The 26,852-nt window shown below is 44.8% G+C and overlaps 1 protein-coding gene across 1 annotated transcript in view; it reads left to right on the top strand.

Moving 5' to 3' along the window:
• The window catches only part of Zyg11a (zyg-11 family member A, cell cycle regulator), a 32,975-nt gene extending 7,659 nt beyond the window's left edge, over positions 1 to 25,316 (top strand). The window contains 13 exon segments of the mRNA XM_051172086.1: positions 1,226 to 1,977; positions 4,377 to 4,517; positions 4,906 to 5,082; positions 7,062 to 7,126; positions 8,536 to 8,635; positions 8,721 to 8,774; positions 11,218 to 11,379; positions 11,464 to 11,508; positions 15,226 to 15,309; positions 15,311 to 15,421; positions 18,128 to 18,189; positions 19,152 to 19,249; positions 24,820 to 25,316. Of these exon segments, the coding sequence (XP_051028043.1) occupies positions 1,226 to 1,977; positions 4,377 to 4,517; positions 4,906 to 5,082; positions 7,062 to 7,126; positions 8,536 to 8,635; positions 8,721 to 8,774; positions 11,218 to 11,379; positions 11,464 to 11,508; positions 15,226 to 15,309; positions 15,311 to 15,421; positions 18,128 to 18,189; positions 19,152 to 19,249; positions 24,820 to 24,995 (2,027 nt within the window). The 3' untranslated portion in view covers positions 24,996 to 25,316.
• The last annotated feature ends 1,536 nt before the right edge of the window (positions 25,317 to 26,852 follow it).

Genomic DNA, 26,852 nt, shown 5'->3' with positions numbered 1-26,852 from the left:
TTAATTTCATTTGCGTATGTACAAAGGCGTGAAGGTCAGAGTACAACTCGCAGGTGTTGATTTCCTCCACCGTGTAGGTTCTAGTGATCAAAGTAGGGCTGTCAGACTCCGCAGCAAGTTCCTTTATCTGCTGAAACATCTCGATGGCCCTTTAAAATTTTTATTTGGTTTTATTTGAGATAGGTCTCAGTATGTAGCCTAGCTGGCCAGGAACTTGCTATATGGTTCAGGCTAGCCTCAAAATCATGGAGGGCAGAGAGGGGCTAAGGGACGGAGGGAGGGCGGGGCCGGGAGATGAGGAGGGAGAGGGCTACAATTGGGATGTAAAGTGAACAAATTAAAATAAAAAGTCATGGCATGCATGTATTGCCTGCCACACAGATCTATTTCTTTTTTGAAGGCAGTTTTATTTTTATGTGCAGGAATGTTTTTTTCTGCCATGTACGTATGTATATCACATGTGTGCTTGGTGCTCAAGTAGGGCAGGTGAGGGTATCAGATCCCTAGAACTGGGGTTCAGGTGGTTGTGAGCTGCCGTGTGAGCGCTGGGGACTGAGCCTCTGCAAGAGCAGCCAGTGCCATTTCTCCAGCCCTTATGTCATTTTTTTGAGACAAGGTCTTATCCCTTGAACTCCAGCATGCAAGCAATCCTTTTGCCTCAGCCTCGTAAGTAGTTAAGAAAACAGCCTGCATTACTATACCTGAATGAGGGTATTTTAGAGAGGTCTGCAGAGGTTGCATAGCCCTCATCCGATGTGCTTGGGGCCAGGAACGTTTTGGATTTGGGAATAAAGTTGAACATCTTTAATCTGAAATGCTCCATGTCACCTTGTTCCCAACAGAAGTTATTCCAATTATTTTCTGCCCCATAATTAGTTGGGATTTTCATTTTGTTTTGGACAGGGTTTCATGCATCCTCCCCGAGGCTGACCTCAAACTCAAATATGTAGTTGACAATCCTCCTGTCTCCACCTCCCAAACGTTGGGGATGACAGGCATGCACCATCCATCACACTTGGCTAGGTCTTTATGAGAATATAAATGTATGCTGGGAATGGCAGGCAGCTGGGCTACAGAATGAGTCCCTGCGTAGCAGGCGCGCGCACGCACGCACGCACGCACGCACGCACGCATGCACGCCGCCACTACCACCACCACCACCACCACCACCACCAACAAACAGTCTTCCCTAGAGCACACGTAAGTGGTTCTGCTTCTCTTACAGGCAAACTGACTGACAGGACAGCAGGCATTTTCCAAGGCAAGCAGATGAGCCTGAAGCGGCTCAAAATCCAGAAAGCTAAGCTGTCCGCAGCAGCCTTCACGAGAGCCTTCTGCCATCACAAGCTTGTTGACGTGGACGCCGCCTCAGTGGACCCTGAGCTTCCAGCCCCAGACATCATCCATGGCCTCGGAAGTAATGCCTGGATCCGGGAAAACCTTCAGTGTCTTGTGTTAGACTCAGCCAGTGCCCCTGAAAACTCAAGACTGCCGACCTTGGGCCAGTTCACTGGCGTTCACACTCTAAGCGTTGCCAATGTGTCCTTTTGGAGTGAAGACCTAGTTAGCGTTTCTCAGTTACCGAACCTGGAGAGCTTGGATATCTCCAATACTCACGTCACCGACATCTCTGCACTGCTCACCTGCAAGAACCGGCTCAGATCTTTCACCATGCACTATCTGAAGTGCCTGGCCATGAGCAACTCACAAATCCTTGCAGTCATCAGACAGCTGAACCGCCTGCGTCACCTTGACATTTCTGATCACGGGCAGCTCAGATCCAACCTGGCTTTCCATCTGTTACAGCAGGAGGAAATCCTGCCCGAGCTTGTATCCCTGGATATCTCAGGGGGCACTGACGTCACGGATGCGGCCGTGGAGTCCTTTCTGCGGCAGCGGCCTGAGATGCGCTTTGTGGGACTCTTGTCTACAGATGCTGGTTATTCTGATTTCTTTATGACAAAGCAAGGCTTGAAGGTTTGTTCTAACATACATTTTGTATTATCTGTTGAGAGCATTATATGTTCTTCTCGTGCATCAGAATCTATATTAAGTGGGGCTTATATAAAATTTTTAGTAGTTTTTTTTTTTTTTTTTTCCGAGACAGGGTTTCTCTGTGTAGCCTTGGCTATCCTGGAGTCACTTTGTAGACCAGGCTGGCCTTGAACTCACAGCCGTCTGCTTGCCTCTGCTTCCCAGTGCTGAGATTAAAGGCACGCCCTTCACCTTTGTTTGTTTGTTTGTTTAAGACAAGGTCTTTAAAGACTACTTTTATTTTATGTGTATGATTGTTTTACTTGAGGATATGTAGGTAGTGTTTGTAGATTCCAGAAAAGAACTACAGTTCCAGATAAATGTTAGCTCCACATGTGGGTGCTGGAAATTAAAGGCAAGTCCTCTGGAAGAACAGCTAGTGCTCTTAATCATTGAGCCATCTCTCCAGCAGCCTGAAAAAAATATTATTTTATTTTATTTTTTGGTTTTTTTGAGACAGGGTTTCTCTGGGTAGCCTTGACTGTCCTGGACTCGCTTTATAGACCAGGATAGCCTCCAACTCATAAAGATCCACCTGCCTCTGCCTCCTGTGGACTGGGATTAAAGGCGTGTACCACCACTGCCTGGCCTGAAAAATATTTTTAAAAGAGCACTTAAAACAAACAAAGAAAAGCCAGGCATGGTGGCACATGGACAGCCAAGACTACACAGAGAAACCCTGTCTAAAAAACAAATGGGTATGGTGCCACACACCTTTAATCCCAGCACTTGGGAGGCAGAGGGAGGTGGATCATTGTGAGTTTGAGGCCAGCCTGATCTGCAGAGAGTCCTGGACAGCCAAGGCTACACAGAGAAACCCTGTCTTGGAGAGAGAGAGAGACAGACCGACCGACCAGCAGTTGAACTGTACTGATCCCCCCCAAGTGCTAGGATTACAGGTACAAGCTATTACACCCAACCCCTTCTCCCCCCCAAAAAAAGTTTTGAAGCACTGGGGATGTGTCCCAGTCATTCTAGTATTTTCAAAGCCCTAGGTTTGATTCACAGGATGGAAAAATAAATAAGTGTTTAGACCATTGCTTGAGTAAATAATTGTATACTGTTACCTTTTAAAAAGCAGCATATAGAGCTGGGCATGGTGACACACACCTTTAATCCCAGCACTCGGGAGGCAGAGGCAGGCGATCGCTGTGAGTTCAAGGCCAGCCTGGTCTACAAAGTGAGTCCAGGACAGCCAAGGCTACACAGAGAGACCCTGTCTTGAAAAACCAAAAAATTAAATTAAATTAAATTAAAAATAAATAAATAAAATAAAAGCAGCATATATTTAAGTAAATAATTTCATGTTTTTTGCAGGATGTGGTTGTAAATGCCTTTAATCCTAGCATGAAGCAGGTAGCTAGGCCAGCATGGCCTACAGAGTGAGTTCCAGGACAGACAGGGCTACACAGAGAAGCCCTGTCTCAAAAAAACAAAACAAAACGGTTCCTTGTTGGTTTTATGTTTTGGAGAAAGGCTATAGGAGAGGGTGTAATAGAAGAAGGTGTGATTGAAAACCAGGAGAGCTCTGTTAGCTATAGGCTGTTTCCAATGGGCTGTTTAAAGCACATTATCCTGTTATAACAAGGAAGATTTACAGCACACCAAAAGCTGGGTTAACACCGAGGATGAATGAGATCCTTTTCCTGTGCCTTCCAGTCTTACCAGATAGATGGTTTTTTCCTGTGTGCATGCCAACATAGCCTCCTGATAGGCCTCCGTCCTGGCTGTTGATTGTTGGAATTCTGCACATTCCTGTGTGTCTTGTTCGTTGTTTGCACTAGGCACCGTGCCCCCAGCCTCACACTTGCCAAGCGTTTACCACCAAGTCAAATCTCCAAACCACAGCCAATTGAGGTTTTGTGGGGCTTGATTTTTTTTTTTCCCTTTCTTTCTTGATTCAGACAGTTCTTTTGGTTTTTTCGAAACAGGGTTTCTCTGTGTAGCCTTGGCTAATTTGGCCTTGCTTTACAGACCAGGGTGGCCTTGACCTCACAGCGATCCACCTGCCTCTGCCTCCTCGTGTGGCCTCCACTGTCTGGCGACGGGGCTGCCTAGCTAGGACCCCGTTAGCCTCACGTCTGAGATGATTCTCTTACCTCTGCCTGGGATTCCAGGCCTGCGCCACCAGTTAAAGTCTTAACTGGACTCTAGCTGCAGCGAGGTGTACATGACTCTACCACACTTGTTCTCTTTGTTACAGTACTGAACTGCACATTCACTCCTTGGATAGATCTATTATCAGATGGGATTTGAGGGACATAGGATTTGTTTTTGAACGCTGGTGGGACGCAAATACTTGTGTGAGGACGTGAAGCCTACTGTAACTCCGTATTTTTTAGGTTGCTGGAGGAGCCAACATGAGTCAGATTTCTGAATCACTGAGCCGGTACAGGAGCAGGTCGTGTTTTTTGAAGGAAGCTCTCTACAGGCTCTTCACAGAGACGCTGTCACTGCATACCATCATGCCTACTGTTCTAAAGGTACCCCAGAAAGCAGATCCCCTCATCTCTGACTTGGTCAATTGGAAGTTGTTTACCAGCACGCATGGTGACCCATACCTTTAATGCCAGCATTCTAGAGGCAGCTGAAAACAAATCAATGTGTGAATTTCAGGCCAGCTAGTACTACATAGTAGTGAGACCTTGTATCAGAAAAAAAAAAGTTGTTTATTAAACACTACAGTAATTCTTTTGTTGTTGTAGTTTTGGTGTTTTTGTTTTTTTTGAGACAAGGTCTCTCTGCGTTAGCCTTGGCTGTCCTGGGCTTGCCTTGTACACCAGGCTGGCCTCGAACTCACATCGATCCAGCTGACTCTGCCTCCTGAGTGCTGGGTACTAGGATTGTTAATGGTGTCACATCCCTCTCCAGCTTGTGGTTATAGGAATGAGGAATCATCCATTGGATCTGCCAGTGCAGTTCACAGCCAGCGCTTGCATCCTTAACCTGATACACCAGGACTTGGCCAGGGGAATGCCTGTTCGCCTGTTGTCAGAGGCCATCTGTCTACTTTTGAAAGCAATGAAAAATTTCCCCTACTACCAACAGGTAATTTGAATTAAATACTTGACTGATTTTTGTTGTTGTTGTTGTTGTTGTTTGTTTTGTTTTTGTTTTTTCAAGACAAGAGTTTTTCTGTGTAGCCTTGGCTGTCCTGGACTTTGTAGACTAGGCTGGACTTGAACTCACAGCGATCTGCCTGCCTCCCGAGTGCTGGGATTAAAGGTGTGTGCCACCACACCCAGCTTTACTTGACTGGTTTTTAACCTTAGAACACGTTTATAAAAAATTATGTATTACTGAATTGCAGCTTTTAAAATCCTGTTTAATAAAATAGGACTTAATGTTATAGAAAAAAGTAGGAAATATGGATGAGCAATGAAGCTTAAAATATTAAAGCCCATCATAAGCCATTTACTAACAAAAGTGGCCTTGGTAGTACATACTTTCAATGCCAGTGCTTGGGAGGCAGAGGCAGGTGGATCATTATGAATTGTGGTCAGTCTGGTCTACAGAAAGAGTTCCAGGACAGCCAAGGCTACAGAGAGAAACCCTGTCTAGGAAAACCAAAAATATAAAAGTAAAAACAATTACTAAGAAACATTTATTGACATGTCCGGCCAGGTGTGAGGGTGCCCACCTATAACCCAGTACTTGGGATGTGGAGGCAGCAGCATCAGAAGTTCAGGCCATTCTCTGCTGCCACATATGGAGTTCAAGGCCAGCCAGGGCTACATGAGATCCTGTCTCAAACAAAGACCCCAGGCGAAAAAAGAAAGCTGAGTTGGGGCCAACAAGATGGCTTAGTAGGTAAAAGTGCCAAACCTTAAGATTTGAGTTTGATGCTTGAGACTCTTTAATTAGGCAATTGAAATATTTAAAGATCTAAATATAAAGTTAAGGCTATGAAATGAATTGGAGAAAAATACTGTTTTTTGCAGTAAGCAAAGATATCTTAAGTTACTAAAAGCAAAGAATATTGTTTGTTTGTTTGTTTGTTTTTCTTTTTTAGGGCTGGGGACATAGCTGAGGAAAAGAGGACTTGCCTAGCTTATGTAAAGCCAAAATTAAAAGTTTTTGAGCTGGAAATATAGCTCAATGGTAGAGCACTTACCTAGCATGCATGAGGTTTGTTTTAGATAGTGTTTTTTTGTTTTTTTTTTTCTTTTGCTTTGTTTTGATATAGAGTTTCTCTGTGTAGCCCTAGATGTCCTGAAAGTCACTCTGTAGACCAGGCTGGCCTTGAACTCAGAGATCTACCTGACTCCCACCCCACCAAACATTGGGATTAAAGGTATATACCACCACCACCCTGAAATGTGATGTATTTGTTTAAAGGAATCCTGTCTGACAAGTAAGAGGTGAAGGGCTGTTACATGAAACATAGGTGAGCCTAAAAAACATGAGTCAAAGCTAAACATGGTAAAAGAGGGGTAACAAGGTTCCATTTAAACCTTACTTGTGGTGACTGTTCAGCAGCTCTCAGGGTAAAGCCTCTGCCACCATCCTGGTAACCTCAGGTCAGTCACCAGGCAGCCATGATGCTCCAAGCTGACCTCCACATGTGTGCACCCAAAAAGGCAAGTGCGTGAGTGCGCGCACACACATGTACGCACACAAAATACATTTTTAACTTAAAAAATGGGAGTTGAGCTGGGTGTGGTGGTGCGCGCCTTTAATCCCAGCACTCAGGAGGCAGAGGCAGGTGGGTTGCTGTGAGTTCGAGGCCAGCCTGGTCTACAAAGCGAGTCCAGAACAGCCACGGCTACACAGAGAGACCCTGTCTCGGAAAAAACCTAAATAAATAAATAAATAAATGGGAGCTGACCTTTAAGAGTATTATCCAATCTTTATTCCTGCTGGACAACAATCAATTATAGGAGAGAATTAAAATCTTGGGGAGGACTAGGTAAGTAGTGAGCTCTCCATAAGGAAGCTCGCCGGTCACTCTGGCCACAAGTCTTACCGTGCTTTCAGGGTGGAGTATCCCATTTGCTTATGCTTGTTTGTCCTCTATTCCCTAACAGTTACAGAAGAATTGCCTGCTCTTCTTAACCAGTTCTAGGATTCTTGTGGATGTTCCGTTTGACAGGCAAGTACAGATAAAACAGCATCTGATTGAGCTTGGGCCAATCAGATGCCGAGTCACTTGGTGCAGTGCTGGCTTTTGATTATTGGTGTAAGGGGCCTGCCTAGTTAAGGCTGAGGTAAGGTGGTGGGGAGAAGGTTCTCCTGAGCCTCTTCTACAAAGTGACTGGTGGCACCTTAGTTACACAAATCCAAGATTCCAGTGAGAACGGGAAACACCAGGCTCTTCCTGGCCCTCCCCACTTTGCACAGAATTTCCTCTTTTGTAAAATAATGACTCTTTAAGAGGACTTGATGTGAATACAACAGTGCATTAGAGTGCTGTAGAGGTCTGTTATTTCTGTTCTTATTTTCTTTTTTTTTGTTTGTTTTTTGTTTTTCGAGACAGGGTTTCTCTGTGTAGCCTTGGCCAGCCTGGACTCACTTTGTAGACCAGGCTGGCCTCGAACTCACAGCGATCCGCCTGCCTCTGCCTCCCAAGTGCTGGGATTAAAGGCGTGCGCCACCACGCCCGGCTTCTGTTCTTATTTTCTATTTTTAAAATTATTTTTAATTAGCCACAGTTTTTGAGATAATTCTTTTAGATGTTCCGTAGCTCTTTCTATTGAGGCCTTTGGAATCCTCTCAGTTAGGAGCTTGGAAACATTTGATGGGGCTGGAGAGATGGCTCAGTGGTTAAGAGCACTGTGTACTCTTCCAGAGGTTCTGAGTTCGATTCCCAGCAACCACATGGTGGCTCACAGCTGTCTATACTGTGATCTGGTGCCTGCTTTAATCTCTTTCTGGATTCTGCCCATCCCATATATTTTACTCAACATTCTCGCTGGAAATGCATTCCAGGGTGTCTATAAAATATTCTTTTTTTTTTTTTTCTGAGGATTTAGACATTTTTACTTTTATTTGTAAACATTTTCTTAAATGTTTTTTTTCATTCCTGTATTTAATGTATTTCGATCATATTCATCCATATTCATCTCTTGCTCCCTTCCACTTGGAGCCCCTTCCGCTTGTCAACTAGCCGCCCTTCTACCTTTCATGTCTTTATTTGTATGAGCCAGGTAGTTTGATTATTAGGGCTACTTACAGGAAAATGAGTGAGGAGTTTATTTACCCTTTAACAGTGGTAGATTCTCAAGCTGGGCAGTGGTGGTGCACACCTTTAATCCCAGCACTCGGGAGGCAGAGGCAGGTGGATCGCTGTGAGTTTGAGATCAGCCTGGTCTACAGAGCAAGTCCAGGACAGTCAGGGCTACACAGAGAAATCCTGTCTTGAAAGAGACACAAACAAACTGTGGGTAGGTTCTCCTGAGGGGCTAGACCTCAGGAGCCCCACTGCTGCCAGCCTTTAGCTGTGTACAGAATTTTTGGAAAGACAATAATGGATTTATTATGAGAAAAACACTTGCTTTTCAGGTTTGATGTTGCCAAGCTTGTCCTGGGGTGGCTGTGCAGGCGTGAGAACCCCAAGATGCAAACAATGGCAGTGAGCATCACCTCCGTCCTGGCCCTGAAGGTAGGGGTGTGCCAGAGTCACCATTTCCCCCTCCTAGGCTTGGGAGAACTTGGGCGTTTCACCTGGGCCTTCTGTTTGCTTTCAGCTCTCACCCAAGGAGAAGGACCAGTTGCAAGAAGAGCTCATTCTGGCAGTGAAGGTGAGCTGGTGAGCTCAGGTGATGGCCGCTCCTATGCTGCCATGCTGGGCACTGAATGCCGGGCTTTGTGCATGCTAGGCAAACGTTCTTCTACTAAACTGTATCCTTGGCCTTTAATAACTTTAAGGGGGAAAAAAAGAAGACATTTATGGATGTAGCTTTTAAAATCATTTTATTCTGTACTTATTTGAAAAGAGGTTGTGTGAAACGCAACTGAGTGTTTGAGTGAAAAAGGCGAAGTTTAGGGTTAGATTCAGCCAGATATGAGGCAGATGAATGACACTTTTTGTTTTTTTTGTTTTGTTTTGTTTTTTTTCGTAACAAGGTTTCCCTTGCTGTCCTGGAACTCACTCTGTGAACCAGGCCAGCTTCTAACTCAAAGATATCAGGCTGCCTCTGCCTCCAGAGTGCTGACACTAAAGGCCTGTGCCATCACTTTGTTGAACAATAAGAAAGTCATAATCAAGGAGAAGGAAAATTTGGTGCCTAAATATTGAGGAGAATAGGAACTAGCAGTCTGTGACACATAGTCACTAGAGAAAACAGGATTATTGCCAGGTAGGGCAGAAACCTCTGCCACCAAGCTTGACAACTTGATTTTGATCCCTGGTCCCATGTGGGGACACGCGCACACACACAAATACACACATACATGCGCATTCACGCAATAAATAAAAATGTAATTTAAAATGCATTTTAAGCTGGGTGCAGTGGTGCATGCCTGTGATCCCAGCACTCAGGGAGGCAGAGGCAGGTGGATCTCTGTGAGTTCGAGGCCAGCCTGGTCTACAAAGCAAGTCCAGGACAGCCAAGGCCACACAGAGAAACCCTGTCTCGAAAAACAAAACAAAACAAATAAAACAAACAAAAAAATTAAAGGTAATGGCTCAGAACCACCTAAATTGGGTGAAGAAGCAGGTCTGGCACTAGAGCTCTTTGGGGGGGTGGTAAGCACCTTTCACAGTGGGCCTGCTGAGGCGGGGTCTCATTATGTAGCTTTGGCAGGGCTAGAACTTAATATGTAGCCCAGGCTTGCCTCAAACTCAGAGATCTGCCTCTCTTTACTAGGATCAAAGTCATATGCCACCATGCGTAAGAAATGCCCTTACCTGCCAGGCAGTGGAGCACACACCTTTAATCACAGCACTTGGGAAGCAGAAGCAGTGGCTCTCTATGAGCTGGAAGCCAGTCTGGTTTACAGAGCAAGTTCCAGGACAGCTAAGGATACAGAGAAACCCTGTCTGAAAACAAAAAGAAGAAAAAGGAGGAGGAGGAAGGAGAAGGAAGAAGTGTAGAGGAATGTTAATTCAGAACATGGCTGTTCTAGCAAGAGATCTCATCCAAAGATCTTCTAGGTCTGTGTGATCCAGCTGGAATACAAACACGCCTTTAACCCAGGAGACAGAGACAAGCAGATCTGAGTTGAGGGCCAGCCTGGTATAGAACAAGTTTCAGGCAAAGAAAAGCTTAGGTCCAGGCATGGTGGTACATGCCTTTAATCCCAAACAATGAAGGAAAAGTGAGTTTGTAGAAGGAAGCACCGTGTTTGAAAGTGATGTCTAATGGAGTGGCAGAAAAGGTCACAAATCAGAGAAGATTTGACAGAATAGGTTATGCCCAACTCTCAAGAGAGAGGAAAGGGAAGATACTTAACAGGCAGTTTTACAGGGAGGAGGCAATTTTACCAGGACAGTAATTGAGAGATGGGTTACAGAGAGAACTCGGGTGAAAATGGAACAAGCCAGAAGATTAGAGCATGTTGCTAAGTTAGTTTGAGGCCAACCAGAGCAATTCTGGGTCAAGAGAGAAGCCAGATTGAATAAGTCAGCTGGGAGAGGAGTTGAGACAGAACAGCTGAGTGGAAGCAGCCAGCCCAGAGCTCAGAAAGAACAAGTAAGGGTGAGCTTATTAAGCAGTAAGTCTCAGAGGCTGAAAGCATTGTAGGCCTAGGTTAGATTGTACAGAGGCTAGAAGCTTCCTGGACTAGGCCAGGGTTAGCAGAAGGAGGCAGTAAGCCTCCCATACAACAATTGAGCCAGGAGAGTAAAAGATTCTTTTACAAAGAAGGGAGGAGGAGGAGGAGGAAAAAGTGATCTCTAACTCATTGAGCTCCCCAGGCATGGTGGTGTAGACCTTTAATCCCAGCAGTGGGAGGCAGGGGCTTCTTTGTGAGTTCAAGACCAGCCTGGTCTACATAGTGACTTCCAGGACAGCCAGGCCTACCAAATGAGATCCTGTCTCAAAACAACAACAACAAACAGATTTATTTTATGTATGTTGGGCACAGGTGTTTATAGCCAGGCTGGGGCTGGAACTGAAAGGGTTCATGCATGTTACAAGGACCCTGGGAACCCAGCTATGTCCCTAGCTCTCACTTTTAGGGCTCCCCTTCCCTTTCCTATATGGGAGTGTGTTGGTTTAACTCTCTCTCTTTGCTTTTTAGGAACTTCTAGCAATAGCCAGACAAAAGACGACTGAGAATTTAAACGATGTTACCTTCTTGTTTACTCTGAACGCACTTTGGAATCTTACAGATGAGTGTCCATCGGCCTGCAAGTACTTCATTGCGAATGATGGATTGTCAGTCATCATCCAAGTCTTAGAGGTGGGAAGATGGGATTGAGTTTAGATGCAGAGTTCTTTTTCTTGGTGGCAAAGTAACCTCTGTGTTCTTTTTTTTTTTTTACAGACATTCTCAGAGTCTGTGATACAAAACAAAGTACTTGGTCTTTTGGTAAGGTGAATTGTTTGAATTAATTTTAATTAAAACCAATACTTATACAGTGTCCACTTTGTGTCAGGCACTGCTGTAATCAGTTTAGATCCATAGATTCATTTACTCTCCCTTAGTCTGAGGAAACAGACATCCTTGTACGGTTTTCTGTTGCTGTGAACAACCTATATAGCCCAGTGGCTTAAAATAATAGCTGCCTGGGGCTGGAGGGATGGCTCAGTGATTAAGAGCACTGGTTGTTTTTCTAGAAGATCTGGGTTTGATTCCTAGTGCCCACAGAGCAGCTCAGTCACCTGTAACTCCAGCCCTCAGGAGTCTTCTGAGCTCTGTGGGCTCTGCACATACACGGCACACAGACATACATAAAAATAAAGTTAAAAAAAATAGTAGTAGCTGTCTCTGTAGGTGGTGGGTATTGTGCCTAGCTATAATTCCAGCTCCAGGGAGGCTACAGGTTTGAGGCCAGGCTGAGCTACATAGCTTGACTCAAAAATCAGAACCAAACAAGAGAGACAGAAAAACAGCTTAATTGGTAGAGTGGATGCCATGCAAGCAAGCGAACCTGTATTTGAATCCTAGGCATCCATGTAAGGAGCTGGATGTGGTCTGTAATCCTGGCACTGGGGATGCAGAGGCAGAAGGGTCCCTGGTGCTCATAGCCAGGTTAGCCGAATCTCTGTGCTCCATGTTCATTGAGGGACCTTGTTCGAGTAAATAAGGAAAAGAGTATTTGAGGAAGACACCTCTGGCTTCTAAACATGTGTAAACATAAGTATGTATGCCTCACCACTCAAGAACCAGTGGGCCCATGGTGTGAGCTCAGCTCATGCCTGGACATGTGCTGGCCTTGAGGGAGAGATCCCTGTGGCTGCTGGCTGAATGGTCTAGGATGATCTGACCCTGCTGTCAGAGAGCTGGCACTGTGGTCTGCTGAGTCTTGCATCCCACAGCACTCTCAGTGGCAGTGGAGGGCAAGTCCCCACCCTACCAGAACTTTCCGAGGCTCTGCTTGTATACTCTTTGCTAATATTAGCAGTTGATATGGTCAGGCTGAGATCAAGGGTGATGGTTGTCCTTTCATGGGAGGAGTGTGCATCCCATTGCTAAGAAATATCAGAAAAAATTATTTCGAGGGTAAGTAAACGTGTGAGATCTGATTGTGCTCTGTCTGTAGTGTACAGGCAGGAACCATTTGCCTCACTTTGTTGGTAAGAGGCAGAATGAAAGTGCAAAGTCAGGCAGCCTGGCTCCAGACCCTGCAATAGGAGCCGCTTAACTCTCATTCTTGACTGTCAAGGCAGTTAATTTTTTCAGAACCTTCTAAATTCATATGTCTGCACTGCCTCTTGCTCAAGACTTTCCACAATTAGAAGCTTGTTTCCAGCTGGGCACAGTGGCGCACGCCTGTAACCCCAGCACTTGAGAGGCTGAGGCAGAGGCAGGGGGATCTCTGAGTTCGAGGCCAGCCTGATGTACAAAGTGAGTCCAACACAGCCAGGGCTATTACACATGTCTCGGAAAACCAAGAAGAAGAAGAGGAGGAGGAGGAAGGAAGAAAGAGTTTGTTTCCAGGAGTAGCTAGAAGAGTTGGAATTTGGAGGAAAAATGGAGAAAAGAAAAGTATTAGAAAATAATCCCAGAGAGGTGAACAGAGGCCTTGAGGCACATCCTGTTGGTTAATATAACAGATAGGCTTTTGTCCTTCTCAGCCTGGGAGACTGATGAAGCCTTACAAGAACTTTTGGTATTCATTTATGCTAATGGTAACTTGAGTCTCTACAAAGTCCTGATATTAACAAGGGGCTTAGCTGGCTAAGAAAAGACTGACTAAACTCTCAAAAATGGGGCAATTGCTGCCTCAGACGTCTGTTTTGCATTCTTTTTAACATGCTAGTGTCTGGCCCTACGGACTGAAAACATTGAAGTGCTAACTCAATTCTGTAATTTTTTGTTTTGTTTTTTGAGACAGGGTTTCTCTGTGTAGCCTTGGCTGTCCTGGAACTCACTTTGTAGACCAGGCTGTCCTCGAACTCACAGCGATCCACCTGCCTCTGCCTCCCAAGTCCCAAGGGCTGGGCTTAAAGGCGTGTGCCACCACACCCAGCTTCAATTCTGTAACCTTTTGTAACCATTCATTTCACCCCTGTAGGCCTTTGCCCTCTTGAATTCAAAGGCAACTCCTAACAAGCTAGGCTTCTGGGAGCTTAGCTTGTCTCCATGCAAACCTCTCCTCCCTCCCGATGTGAGCAGGTCCTGTTACTTATTTCTTTTTAACCAATGGAATGTGGCCACTGTGATAGGATGTTACTCCATCATATACAAAGCCACAGCTCCCAGTGCCTCAGAATGTCAGCATGTATGTGATTAGAGAGGAACATCCATATATTTCAAGGAACTTCCTACAAGAGCCAGGCATGGTGGCGCACACCTTTAATCCCAGCATTTGGGAGTCAGAAGCAGGCGGATCCCTGAGTTTGAGACCAGCCTGGTCTACAGAGTGAGTTCCAGGACAGCCAAGGCCACACAGAGAAACCCTGTCTCAAAAAGCCAAAAAAGAAAAAAAAAAAAATCAAAAAGTGGTGGCACATGTCTTTAATCCCAGCACTGGGGAGGCAAAGGCAGGTGGATCTCTGAGTTTGAGGAGGCTAGCCTGGTCTACAAAGCAAGTTCCAGGACAGCCAGGGCTGTTAACATGGAGAAACCCTATCTCAAACAAAACAAAACAAAACAAAAAGTTCAATAATAAGCTAGGTGTGGTGGTCCACAATGTTAATCCAGCACTTAGGAGGCAAGGCAGGTAGATCTCTGTGAATTCGAGGCTAGCCTCGTCTACAAAGCAAGTCCAGGATAACAGGACAGCCAGAGCTATTATAAAGATAGTTCTTGTCTCAAAAAAAAAAAAGAAGAAAAGAAAAGAAAAACAAAAGCTGAAGAAAACCCTGCAACCTCTGTCCTGTAGCCACAAGGAAAGAAAGAATTCTGAGTGAGGCTCAGATTTGCCTCACTGGAGCCTCCGGATATGGGTGTGAGCATGTGAGACCTTCTTGTAGAGGCCCTAGCCAAGTCATGCCCTGCCGTCTGGCCCCAGGAGATGTGAGGGGGTAAATAGATACTATTTTAGACCAGTAAGTTTGTGGCAATTCATTACATAACATAGACAAATGAATGTAGTTTGTTTTAAAAACAAAGGGGCAGTTTTCACTTTTAAATTACGCTAGATTTGGACTCCAGTGAAGCAGTTCCTAACAGCGCACACCTCCCGTGTTAGCCTTGCCGAGTGGCTAGTGCTGAATCAAACATCAACTGAGAGCTTGTATGGATAGAGCCACTTTTCTTTTCTTTTTTTTTTTTTTGGTTTTTTTTTTGGTTTTTTGAGACAGGGTTTCTCTGTGTAGTCTTGGCTGTCCTGGACTCGCTTTGTAGACCAGGCTGGCCTCGAACTCACAGCGATCCGCCTGCCTCTGCCTCCCGAGTGCTGGGATTAAAGGCGTGCGCCACCACGCCCGGCTAGAGCCACTTTTCTTTCTCTCATGCTGTGCCTGGCACTTGGTGCTGTGCTATCAATGATCATACTCGTCATGGGCTTCGAGTGATAGGCCACCTTTCAAGGGAGGGGACAGGAGTAAGTGCTGGGAAGTGTCTGAGGGAGCAGCAGGGAAGGTACCGGTTCCTGATGCTTGGTCTCTTCCTGTCCTCCTGCACTCCGCTGCCCTGTAGAACAACGTAGCTGAAGTCAGAGAGCTCGCCTCCGCGTTGATGACAGAAGACCTGATGGGACACATCGTCAGTTTGCTCCACAGCAGAAAACATAGAAGTGAGCTTCTTTGCTGCAGGCGTGGTAGCCCATCTGACTTGCGACCGACAGCACTGGCTGTCCCGTGACCGGCAAAGGAATGACCTTCTCCAGGACTTGGTACAGAACCATTCTTTACAAAATCCAGAGTCATTCCTTGTTTGTTTGTTTGTGTTTTGAGACAGGGTTTCTCTGTGTAGCCTTGGCTGTCCTGGACTCACTTTGTAGACCAGGCTGGCCTGCAACTCACAGAGATCCACCTGCCTCTGCCTCCCTGAGGTGCACCACCATGCTGGGCTCAGTGTAATTTCTTCCTCAGGCAGATTCTTTTTCTTGGTCATGAGTTTTAGAAAAATCCTATGTCTACTGAATTTTGCTACTTATCCCATTTAATGTTATTAGCAATAGTTTGTTAGTTTTTTGTTTGGATTTTTGTTGAAATGAATATCTTCGTGTAGCTCAGATTCACTAGGCTTTTGAATTGCCATTGTAAGCTGCCATGCTTAGCTCTGACGACAGTTCGAGAGTTTTGCATTTTTAAAAAGATGTGTCTCTGAGTGTGTGTGTGTTTGCGTATAAATGAATGACTATTGCCTGCACACAAGTACCAGATGATGGCACCTTGGGTGCTGGAGTTATAGGCATTCGTGAGCCCTAGCATGGTGCTGGGAACCAGCCTTGGGTCCTCTACAAAGGCAGCAAGTGCTCTTTTCACTGCTGAGCTATTCTCTAGCCCCTGAAGTTTTGTATTGTCAAGTTTGCCTTGGAGCCAGTGAGATGTGTGACGAGTGAGTTTACCTTCAGGTTGGAGAGGTATGGAGCTCACACGGAAGAGTCTGCTGTTTGTGTGAACACTGCACAGACGTCCCAGTGAGGGAAGAGAGTAGGGACAGGGCTTCCTCAGCGTCAAGCACTGAGATGAGCTTTTGGTTCATTATGTGCTCCCACCCAGAACTTCTTGGGAAGGTGAGCAGAGAGCTAGGCCAGTCATTTAAGCCTTCCAGCCAGGTCCCGGGTGTTTTTGTTTTATTTGTCTCTTCAGACCAGGGCTCACTCTGTAGCCCAGGCTGACCTGGGACTCCTGGTAGGCCTGTTTCCCTGTCCTTCAAGGTGCTGACCTATAGGGACTAGCTGCCTATGTCAGCCAGCCTCCTGTTTTCAGTCCCACCTCTTAATTCATTTCAGGAAGGACCTGGTGTGCTAAGGGTTTTTTTTTTTTTTTTTTTTTTTTCCCTTAGGAGTTCTATTTTGGTTTTTGGTGGTGGTGGTTTTTTGTTTTTTGCTTTTGTTTTTGTTTTCCAAGACAGGGTCTATCTGTGTAGCCTTGCCTGTCCTGGACTCACTTTGTAGACCAGGCTGGCCTCGAACTCACAGTGATCTGCCTGCTTCTGCTTCCCAAGTGCTGGGATTACAAGTGTGCACCACCATGCCTGGCTTGGGTTTTTGTTTTGTTTTTTTGAGACAGGGTTTCTCTGTGTAGCCCTGGCTGCCCTGGACTCCCTTTGTAGACCAGGCTGGCCTCGAACTCAGAGATCTGCCTGCCTCTGCCTCCCAGGTGCTGGGATTACAGGTGTGCACCACCACACCGTCCAGCTTCCATTCATATTTTTAACCTTTCCCAGTCCTGCATCTGTTAAATCCGTTTCTTCTAAATATGCTTTCCCTGTTTTGCTTCTCTTTTAAACCCTGTGGACATTTATTTTGTCAGTTTTTTCTTACAGTAAAGATAGCTTTTTGTAAACATCCTAGAGAAATGTAGCTTTCTGTTTGTCATCTTTTGCAAGAAGAAAAGGTGGATCTGTTGTTTAAAATGACAAAACAAAACAGCTTTACTATTCTGTTAATATAAGGATTAAGGAAAGTGCATAGATTAAACAGTCAATCTACCATCTTTAAAAGGGGGTCTTGTCTTTGTTTAAAACATTTTTTTTACCTTTTATGTGTAGGGAGATTTCGCCTACATGTGTGTCCTATATTATGGGTAAAGTGCCTGTGAAGGCCAGAAAGGGCATCATATTGCCTGGGGCTGGAGTTAACAGACAGCTGTGAGCCACCACGTGGGCCCCGGGAGTTGAGTGCAGGTCCTCTGGAAGGGCAGCCAGTGCCCTCAACCAATGAGCCATCTCTCCAGCTCTGCGTCTTTTTTTGGTTTGTTTTATGCTAAGGAGTGTTTGCCTGTCTGTATACCACACATGTATCTGGTACCCTTGGAGGTCAAAAGAGAGGTGTTGATCCCCTGGGACTGGAGTGAGCACCGTGAACAGCCGTGTGGGTTCTGCAGGAGCAGCCCGTGCTCACCAGCAGAGGATTACCCTGGCCTCTCACTGCTTCTCTCAGAGTACTAGGTGCTGGTTGGCCCCAGGCTTCGCAGGCTAGGCAAATACTCTGCCACTGGCCCTTTACAGCCCAGCCTTTCACTGCAGGTTTTCCCACATGAAGTTCATAAATTCTGCACATGCAGTAGTTATCTAGTCGATTTGGCAAATATGTATATTCATGTTTTTAAAATCGTTCTCTTTTTTTAAATGTTGTTTCATGGGACTGGAAAGATGACTTGGTGGTTAAGAGCACTTCCAGAGGGCCTGAGTTCAATTCTCAGTAACCACATGGTGGCTCACAACCATCCATATTAGGATCTGGTGCCCTCTTCTGGTATGTAGGTGTACATGCAGGCAGAGCACATAAATGAATAAATCTTTTTGGAAAATGTTGTTTCAGATATGTATAACTAATCTGAAATAGCCTATTTTGATGATTTTTTTAAGTAATAGAACTGAACAATAGCAAATGATATTCTTGGTTTCCTCCCTCTCTTTTGGAGTGCAGCACTTAACCATGCAGAATTGGCCAAGTTCACAGTGTAAGATGTCAGCATTGGTGACCTACAGGTAATTTTAAAGTATTGCACGCCCCAGTCTTGTGTTTTGTGTACTCTGCAGTGATGACAGTGATAAGATATTATGTCAAGTGGCCTTGTGTTTAGATTCTGTAGTTCCTCTTGGTAAATTCTAAGAAAAGACTCAGTTTTCCTCATGAGATTGGGAATGTGCCGTTGTTTATATGATCACAGAGATCTGCTGCCTCTGCCTCCTGCGTGCTGGGACTACAGGTGTGCACGGGTGCTGTTTCCTGAGTGATAGTTGCCTTGTCTTAGTTATGGCTTTTATTGATGTGACAAAAAAACACTCTGACCAAAAAGCAAGTTGGGGAGGAAAGGGTTTATTTGGCTTACACTTTCCATATCACTGTTCATAGTGAAGGAAGTCAGAGCAGGGACCTAGAGGCAGGAGTTGATGCAGAGGCCATGGAGGGGTGGTACTCCTTACTGGCTCTCCATAGATTGCTCAGCCTGCTTTCTTTTCTTTTCTTTTCTTTTTTTTTTTTTTTTAAGATTTATTTATTATGTATACAGTATGATCAGATCACATTATAGATGGTTGTGAGCCACCATGTGGTTGGCTGGGAATTGAACTCAGGACCTTTGGAAGAGCAGTCAGTGCTCTTAACCACTGAGCCATCTCTCCAGCCCCCCAGCCTGCTTTCTTACAGAACCCAGGACCACCAGCCTAAAGATGGTACTACCCCACAATGGGCTGGGCCCTCCCCCATTGATAACTGAGAAAATAAAATGCCTTACGGCTGGATCTCACAGAGCACTTTCCTCAGCTGAAGCTCTTTCTCTCCAATGACTCTAGTCTGTGTCAAATGGACACACAAAACCAGCCAGTACACCCACCTCTGTATAGACTGTACAGTACATCTGTTTCAATGCAGAACAGACCCTTGTAGGGAAAATGCTGAAGAATTTTATATCCTAGAGTTCTGAATTGACATCTTTGTATCTTTTTAGATCTTTCAAACCATTGTATCTACTCCTTGGCAACTTCTCTCAGCCAGAAGTTCAACTCTGGGCACTGTGGGCCATGCATCACGTCTGCAGTAAAAACCGTATGTATTCAATGCAAATTTAGAACAGGCATTTTCAGCTAATATCCTGAATGATTGATGAGTTTAGAATTGATTTTAAGAAAATGATCTACCAAAAAAAAAAAAAAAAAAAAAAAAAGTGGTGGCACACGCCTTTAATCCCAGCACTAGGGAGGCAGAGGCAGGTGGATCACTGTGAGTTTGAGGCCAGTCTGGTCTACAGAGCGAGTTTAGAACAGCCAAGGCTACACAGAGGAACTCTGTTTTGAAAAACCAAAAAAGGAAAAAGAAAAGAAGCTGATCAGGGGGCTGGAGAGATGGCTCAGAGGTTAAGAGCACTGACTGCTCTTCCAAAGGTCCTGAGTTCAATTACCAGCAACCACATGGTGGCTCACAACCATCTATAACAAAATCTGGTGCAGAATGCTGTGTACATAATAAATAAATAAATCTTTAAAGAAGAAGAAGAAGAAGAAGAAGAAGAAGAAGAAGAAGAAGAAGAAGAAGAAGAAGAAGAAGAAGAAGAAGCTGATCAGACAGTAGCTGGGCAGAGAGGACAGGAGGCAGGACTTCCATTTCTAGTCAGGGTGTCTCAGGTAGGGACCAGAGGAAAAGGAGAAGAGAGATAAAGTAGAGAGAGGAGGAAGGAAGTTCCTGTGAGGGAGGCGCCATGAGGACAAGGATGGAGCAGGAGCAGCCAGGGCCAGACCAGATGGCAGGCAAAGGAGCATGTGGTTGGGAAGTAGCCAGGCTAGTGTAGCCAGGTTAGGATAAATCACTGTATACCCAGCTATAGTGCTTTAAATAGGTCTCTGTGTCATTATTTGGGAGCTAGAATGGATATAGAAAAAGAAACCATATTATTTCTACAGAAAATAACAACACCTCACAGGAAAGTAGGCCTGGAGATGGACAGGGTACCGGTCCTTTATTTTATCTCAGGTCTCCTTTTTGTAATGTTTCTTGAGTACACCCAGACTATAATCCCAAATGGTTTGTATAGAAATAATAATTTCTGGCTGGGCATGGTGGCACACGCCGTTAATCCCACAACAAGGGAGGCAGAGGCAGGCGGATCGCTGTGAATTCGAGGCCAGCCTGGCCTACACAGCGAGTACAGGATAGCCAAGGCCACACAGAGAAACCCTGTCTTGAAAAACCTAAATAAATAAATTAAATAATAATAGTTACTAAATCTACTCCAGGTGACGTTCTTAGAGTGTTGTAGTCAGGGCCCAGAATGGCTCAAAGGCTGGGCAACAGCATTATCAGAAGCATCTGATCAGTCAATCCAGTTGGAAGAGACAGGGAGTGATCACATGGGCTGGACTGGTTCACAGCAGCTCTCAGCAAGTCCAGAGCTCAGCAGCTTGCAGTCCACGGATGCTCCCTGCATGGAGTCTGTCAGCCAAGGGAAAATCTGCAGAGACAAGTAGAAAGTAGAGACTAGGGACAGAAGTTAACATTTCCTAGTAATTGGGGAAGAAGAATCCCAAGACCAAAGGAAATTCCTGTTCTCAGGAAAAGACAGGTGCATTTTAGGATTTTTTAAAAATACTTTTATTTAAATTTTAATTTATGTGCATTGGTGTGAGGGTGTCAGATCTTGGAGTTACAGACAGTTGTGAGCTGCCATGTGGGTGCTAGGAATCAAACCCAGGTCCTCTGGAAGAGCAGACGGTGCTCTTAACCACTGAGCCAACTCTCCAGCCCCAGTTTTTAACTGGAGTCTATTTGACCTGTGGCGGGTGGATTCAAGCCTTATGCCTTTTTTTTTTTTTTTTTTAGCTTACGTGAACTTTTAGTTTACAAAAGGAGATATATTAGTATTATCATTATATTGAAATATATGTTACAGAAAAAGTTAACAGGTGTCTTTAAGACAGCAGGAGTGGACTCACACCTTTGAGGCTTAACAGAACACTGTAACGTCAGGTTAAAAAGCATTTACTTGCATTTCTTTGTTTGTTTGTTTTGAGACAGGGTCTCTCTGTGTAGCCTTGGCTGTTCTGGATTTGCTTTGTAGACCAGGCTGACCTCAAACTCAAACTTACAGTGATCCGCCTGCTTTTGCCTCCTGAGTGCTGGGATGAAAGGCATGCACCACCATGTCCAGCTAACTTGGATTTCTTCATTAGCCTTAACAGTTTATAATGATTTAATTAGTAGCTTTCATAAGACTATGAGAGTAGGTTTAGGCTTTAAAATCATGATTTTGAATTGAAGTTCTTCTAGTATCAAAATAAATAGTTTATAAAGAGCTGGGAACTTTCCTGAGAACAGTTTTCTATATGACTCAATTTATAAAAAATAGCTATAGCTTAACAATATTAGCAAAATGAGGTTAGACATATCTTTAAATCAGTCTGTGTTAGACTGAATAGACCTTAGGTAAGGAGAGACATATTTGTTTTGTTTTGTTTTTGTTTTTTCAAGACAGGGTTTCTCTGTGTAGCCTTGGCTGTCCTGGACTCCCTTTGTAGACCAGGCTGTCCTTGAACTCACAGCAATCCTCCTGCCTCTGCCTCCCGAGTGCTGGGATTAAAGGCGTGTGCCACCACCGCCCAGCAGGAGAGACATATTTTAAAGCCAGTGATCCTTCTCTCTCTCTCTCTCTCTCTCTCTCTCTCTCTCTCTCTCTCTCTCTCTCCTCTCCTCTCTCTCTCTCTAGCCAGGGTTTCTCGGTCTCTCTGTGTAGCCCTGGCTGTCCTGGAACTCACTCTGTACACCAGGCTGGCCTCCAATTAAGAGATGCACCTGCCTCCGCCTCCCTAATGCTGGGATTAAAGGCGTGCGCCACCACCACATAGCATGATTCCCAATTTTTTAAGCTGTAACCCTTTAACATAGGTTTTTGTTTTTGTTTTGTGTTGTGGTGACCCCGACCATAAAACAAACATCCGCCTTACAGGCAATCCTAAGCCTTCCTCTGTAAAATAAGTCTTTTGACGCTCAAAGGGTGAGACATTATCCCAAGTTCGTCAGACTGCTTAAGGCCTTTGTCTTGCTGCATCACAAGGTAAGAATTCTGCAGTCTCTGGTGTTTAGCTGTGGCCCTAATTTTTAGTCTTTTATTTACCTGTTTATCAAGATCATATATTAATACAGATATAATAAAATATCTGGTAGTCTTATAAATTTAAAAACAATTTTGTTCCTTTTCTTTCCGAGACAGGGTTTCTCTGTAATAGCCCTGGCTGTCCTATAACTCATTTTGTAGACCAGGCTGGCCTCAGACTCATAGAGATCCACCTGCCTCTGCCTCCCGAGTGTTGGGATTAAAGGCGTGCGCCACCACACTCGCCTGTATAAATTTATTTTTTTAAAAAAGCTTTTAAAAACATTTTTTTTTAAAAATCCAGTTTTAATTTTCTATAAAACTCCAAAACTTTCTTTAAAAAACTTCAAAACTCAGCCGGGCGTGGTGGCGCACGCCTTTAATCCCAGCACTCAGGAGGCAGAGGCAGGCGGATCGCTGTGAGTTTGAGGCCAGCCTGGTCTACAAAGTGAGTCCAGGATGGTCAAGGCTACACAGAGAAACCCTGTCTCGAAAAAACAAAAAAAACAAAAACAAAAACAAAAACAAAACTTCAAAACTCTCAATTGTGTGTATAATATAAAAATAAAATATCTTTTCAAGACTGAAGATATAGAGCATAACCATAATTTTCAGAAGGTAAAACCAAGCTAATGTCTTTGAAATCAATAATAAGTGGGCTACTTTTATGTTACAAAGTTTGGCTGTTGGCAAGGTATGTTCTTATATATTAATTCATAAGGTAAATAAGCAATGCTTTAAATCTTTTTTTGTTTGTTTGTTTTTTTGTTTTTTTGTTTTTTGAGACAGGCTTTCTCTGTGTAGCTTTGATTGTCCTGTCCTGGACTTACTTTGTAGACCAGGCTGGCCCTGAACACCCAGCAATCCTCCTGCCTCTGCCTCTCAAGTGTTGGGATTAAGGGCGTGCACCCCACCCCTGGCTATAAACATGGTTTTTAAGACAGGACAGAAATTACATAAACTACATAGTGCCCTTAGTCAAAATAGCGGTGAAGCCATGTGGCTTTTGCCTTCTTTAACCCATAGTAAAGATGGCAGTCAGCCACGTGTTGTTTATATCCCAGAACAGAATCATGCCACATGGTTCCTTTAGTTTCTAGAAAAGGTGAGCCATAACCCAGTTTCAGAGCCCGCAATAAAGTAACACAGCTTTAATAACATCCAACTCAAATGACACTTGAATCCCTATTACATTAGATCCAGTGTTCAGAAAGCCCTGAGGTAAGTTCTGAGTCTAAGCAGCTGGCGGCAGGAGAAAGAACAGCATAGTAAGCTCATGCTTTCCAGAGAAGTCAGAAGCAAGCATGCAGTGGCCACGTACATTCATACACACAGAATAACTTACAGAAAAAGATTCAGGCATATCGTTGAATTATGGCAACCATCCGTCACCTACCAAATGACCAAAAACCATCCACCACACCTTCGGAATGCCACATCATCCTGTAAAATTGCTTCCTGTTATCTTGGGGGCCAACATTTCTCTTTTTGCAATGGGGCAAAGTAATTGCGAAAATGGCCAAGTCCTAGGAGAGCTGGCTGTATTACTTGTTACCCAGCCTCTGTGTGCTAGGAAACTGCAGGGCTTAATTGAAGTCCTGACTGGAGCAGTCTGATGCTGGATGACCTAGCTAGCCATCTTAAACTTGTTCTGGATAGACAGACAGTATTGAAGGAGTCTCAGAATCTCAGCATCCTCCAGGGTGAATCTTGTCAGAGCTGCTTTAACTTAATTGGTGTCTCCGGTCCTTATGTTCTATAAACTTTTAAAAGTAATATACATTTTTACATTAATATGTATGGACTATGCACTGTGCACAATTTATTTGTAGATGATTCTTTTTTTGAGCAGGAGAAAGGCATCTGTCTTTCTTTATAACTTAGTTTGGACTGCATAACCAAACTGTAATAGAAATTTTCATCCATGACATATGAAAAGATGGCATGAGAACTCCATAGCCAATAAGATTTATTGACTATATAATTGAAGTCCTGGCCGGAGACATTTTAATGTCTCAAGTCAGTCTCCGATTAGATAAGGTCAGTCTCAAAGCTGTTACCATGTAGAGGCATCAGCAATACATGCTGCCTTGATTTGTTGGTCTTCGTGACTCTTTCTCTTTGTCTGCAGCCAAGTTCTTCAGGGTGCCTCCCTTGATTTTTACTAATCCGGATGGTCATGTCTGGTGTTTACTAGTTTGGATAGAACCCATCGCTCGTCTTCTCCTATTGAAACAAACATGAAACTTCTTCCCCATTGCAACACATTTCCTTCCTTGCGTTCTGAAGCCAGGCCATCCTGCTATAGCCAGCCTGTTTGGGGCACAGAGTTGTCTAGAAAAAGTAATGCACTGACCAGTTGTGGTTTCACCATATCTAATTACTCTGAAATGGACTCATTTTTTTTTTACCTGTTAATTCCTGGGCCACAAAGGCCTCCTCAGTCTTTGCCCTGTTTCTTTCCTATGAATGTGGTGAATTAGGAATATTTAAAATGCCAGTTGTTCATGGAGTATCTTTGTTTTTCTTTTAGCTAGCAAATACTGCAAACTGTTGGTAGAAGAAGGAGGACTGCAGCTCATATGTGACATCCAGGAGCACGGTCAGACCAGTGCCCAGGTGAGGCAGATGGCCGCCTCCATCCTGGGGGACTTCAGGATGCACTTCACAGGCTACCAGAGACCCCCACAGCTCCAGGGTCCTTTTTGACCTAGGAGCCTTTGAGGGGTGCTGCTTCTCAAGGGCAGGGCTTCTGCCTTTGGGTAATGGGATTTTGAAAGCAGTTGTTGGGGGTTATCAATTGTTGGGGTTTATCATTTGACTATCTTGGTGTTTTCCTCTGTGACAAAAAGGTTGGGTCCTGGGCCAGGGCAGTGGTGGTGTACACCTTTAATCCCAGGGCTTAGGAAGAGGAGGCAGGTGGATCTCTGTGAGTTTGAGGGCAGCCTGATCTACAGAGGGAGTTCCAGGACAGCCACTATACAGAGAAAGAAACCATGTCTCAAAAAAACAAAAAACAACAACAAAAAAGGAGAGAGCGTTGGGTCCTATCTGGGCTGAATAGAAAACAAAGAGTTCAGGGAGGCCTCAGCTGCTCCAGACCGTGTGTAGCCTAGACTGGCCCTGAGCCCAGCAGTCCTGTTGCTTCCATGCTGGGCTGGCAGGCATGAGCTACTGTACCCTGACAGTTTTGATTTTTTTTTCCTCTTTTCCTCCAACTTGAGGAGTCAGACCCTTGAGTGTGTGTGAGTGTGTGGGGCTGAAGCACAGGCCTGGGGCCTAAGACTGAAGTCAGTGAGAAGAATGCATAGGGAATTGTCCTTTGGTAAAGCCATGGCCAAGGCTGAAAGAGGAGGGGCCTAAGAAGTCTTTGCAGAACATTTCAGCGGATGCTCTTCCCAATGCGGACACAAAAGGGGGTAGTTTATGAGATCAGCCCCTGCAATATGAACACTATCAGCAGAGTTTGTGTCCTGCAAAACTGCTCTGAGGAATGGCATGGATTCCTTCTCCTTGGTGAGAAGGTTTTTCACTCAGCTAAGTGTCAAAGAATGAAAGTAAATAGTAAATTCCTCTTCAGGTATTAGAGTTTGTTTGTTTAGAGGTTTTTTTTTTTTCCTCTTTTATTTACGTGTGTGTGTGTGTGTGTGTGTGTGTTGCCTGCATGTCTGTGCACCATGTGTGAGCCTGGTGCCTACTGAGGTGAGAAGGCAGTGCACTGGAACTGGAGTTAGGATGGTGGATGGTTGTGAACCACCATATGGCTATTGGGAAACAAACCCCAGTCCTCTGTAAGAACAGCAAGTGATCTTAACTGCTGAGCTATCTCCCTAGGCCCCTGGATAGTAGAGTTTTGTGCTTTTAGCTCGAGTGGTCGGCCCTTACTATGTGCATACATTTTTGTGTGTAAGTGCATGCACGTGTGCGGAGACCAGAAGAGGGTATTGGGTTTGGGCCTAGAGTTACAGGCAGCTGTCAGCTGGGAGCGGGGAACCAAGCTTGGATCCTCTTCAGAGTGCAAGCACTCTAACCACTGAGCCATCTTTCTGGCCCCTTGGCCATCGCTTAACTGGAGTAGTACCACAAGTCCCCTTTGAGCACCAGTTGAGGGAGAAACTCACTCTTAGCTATTCTAAGCCACGTTCTGAGTGATCGTCCCAGCACTGAGAAGGAAGAGGCAGAAGGATCTGATGTTCAAGCCATGTCACCTTGCTGCTACTCTGCACTGTCGTAGATAAGCAGAGGTTATGACTAGGTCTCACACTCTACTGCATGATTTCACAGTAAGGTTTATAGTTTATGAGCCTGAGGTCTAGTGCCTGGGAGCGTTGTGTTCCTGGGTTCCAACCTTTGCTAGTGGGAAGATCTGGTGTGGTGCGGCTCCCTATACCAGGCACCCCTTCAAGTTTGCTTTCCTTCCCAGCAGTCCTCTGGGGTCCTCTATTCAATTAGCAGATGAGATAAAGATCAGGAAGGCTGTGAGGGTGGTGCTGATTCTAAGGCCTGGGCTCCTGTGGTTTTTCTCCCTCCCTGGACGCAGACATAAGCTTGGTATATGCTTTGGCG

This window comes from Acomys russatus, chromosome 29 (genome assembly GCF_903995435.1).
Source record: "Acomys russatus chromosome 29, mAcoRus1.1, whole genome shotgun sequence".
Lineage (NCBI taxonomy): Eukaryota > Metazoa > Chordata > Mammalia > Rodentia > Muridae > Acomys > Acomys russatus.
This window is presented reverse-complemented; position numbering and strand designations above follow the sequence as displayed.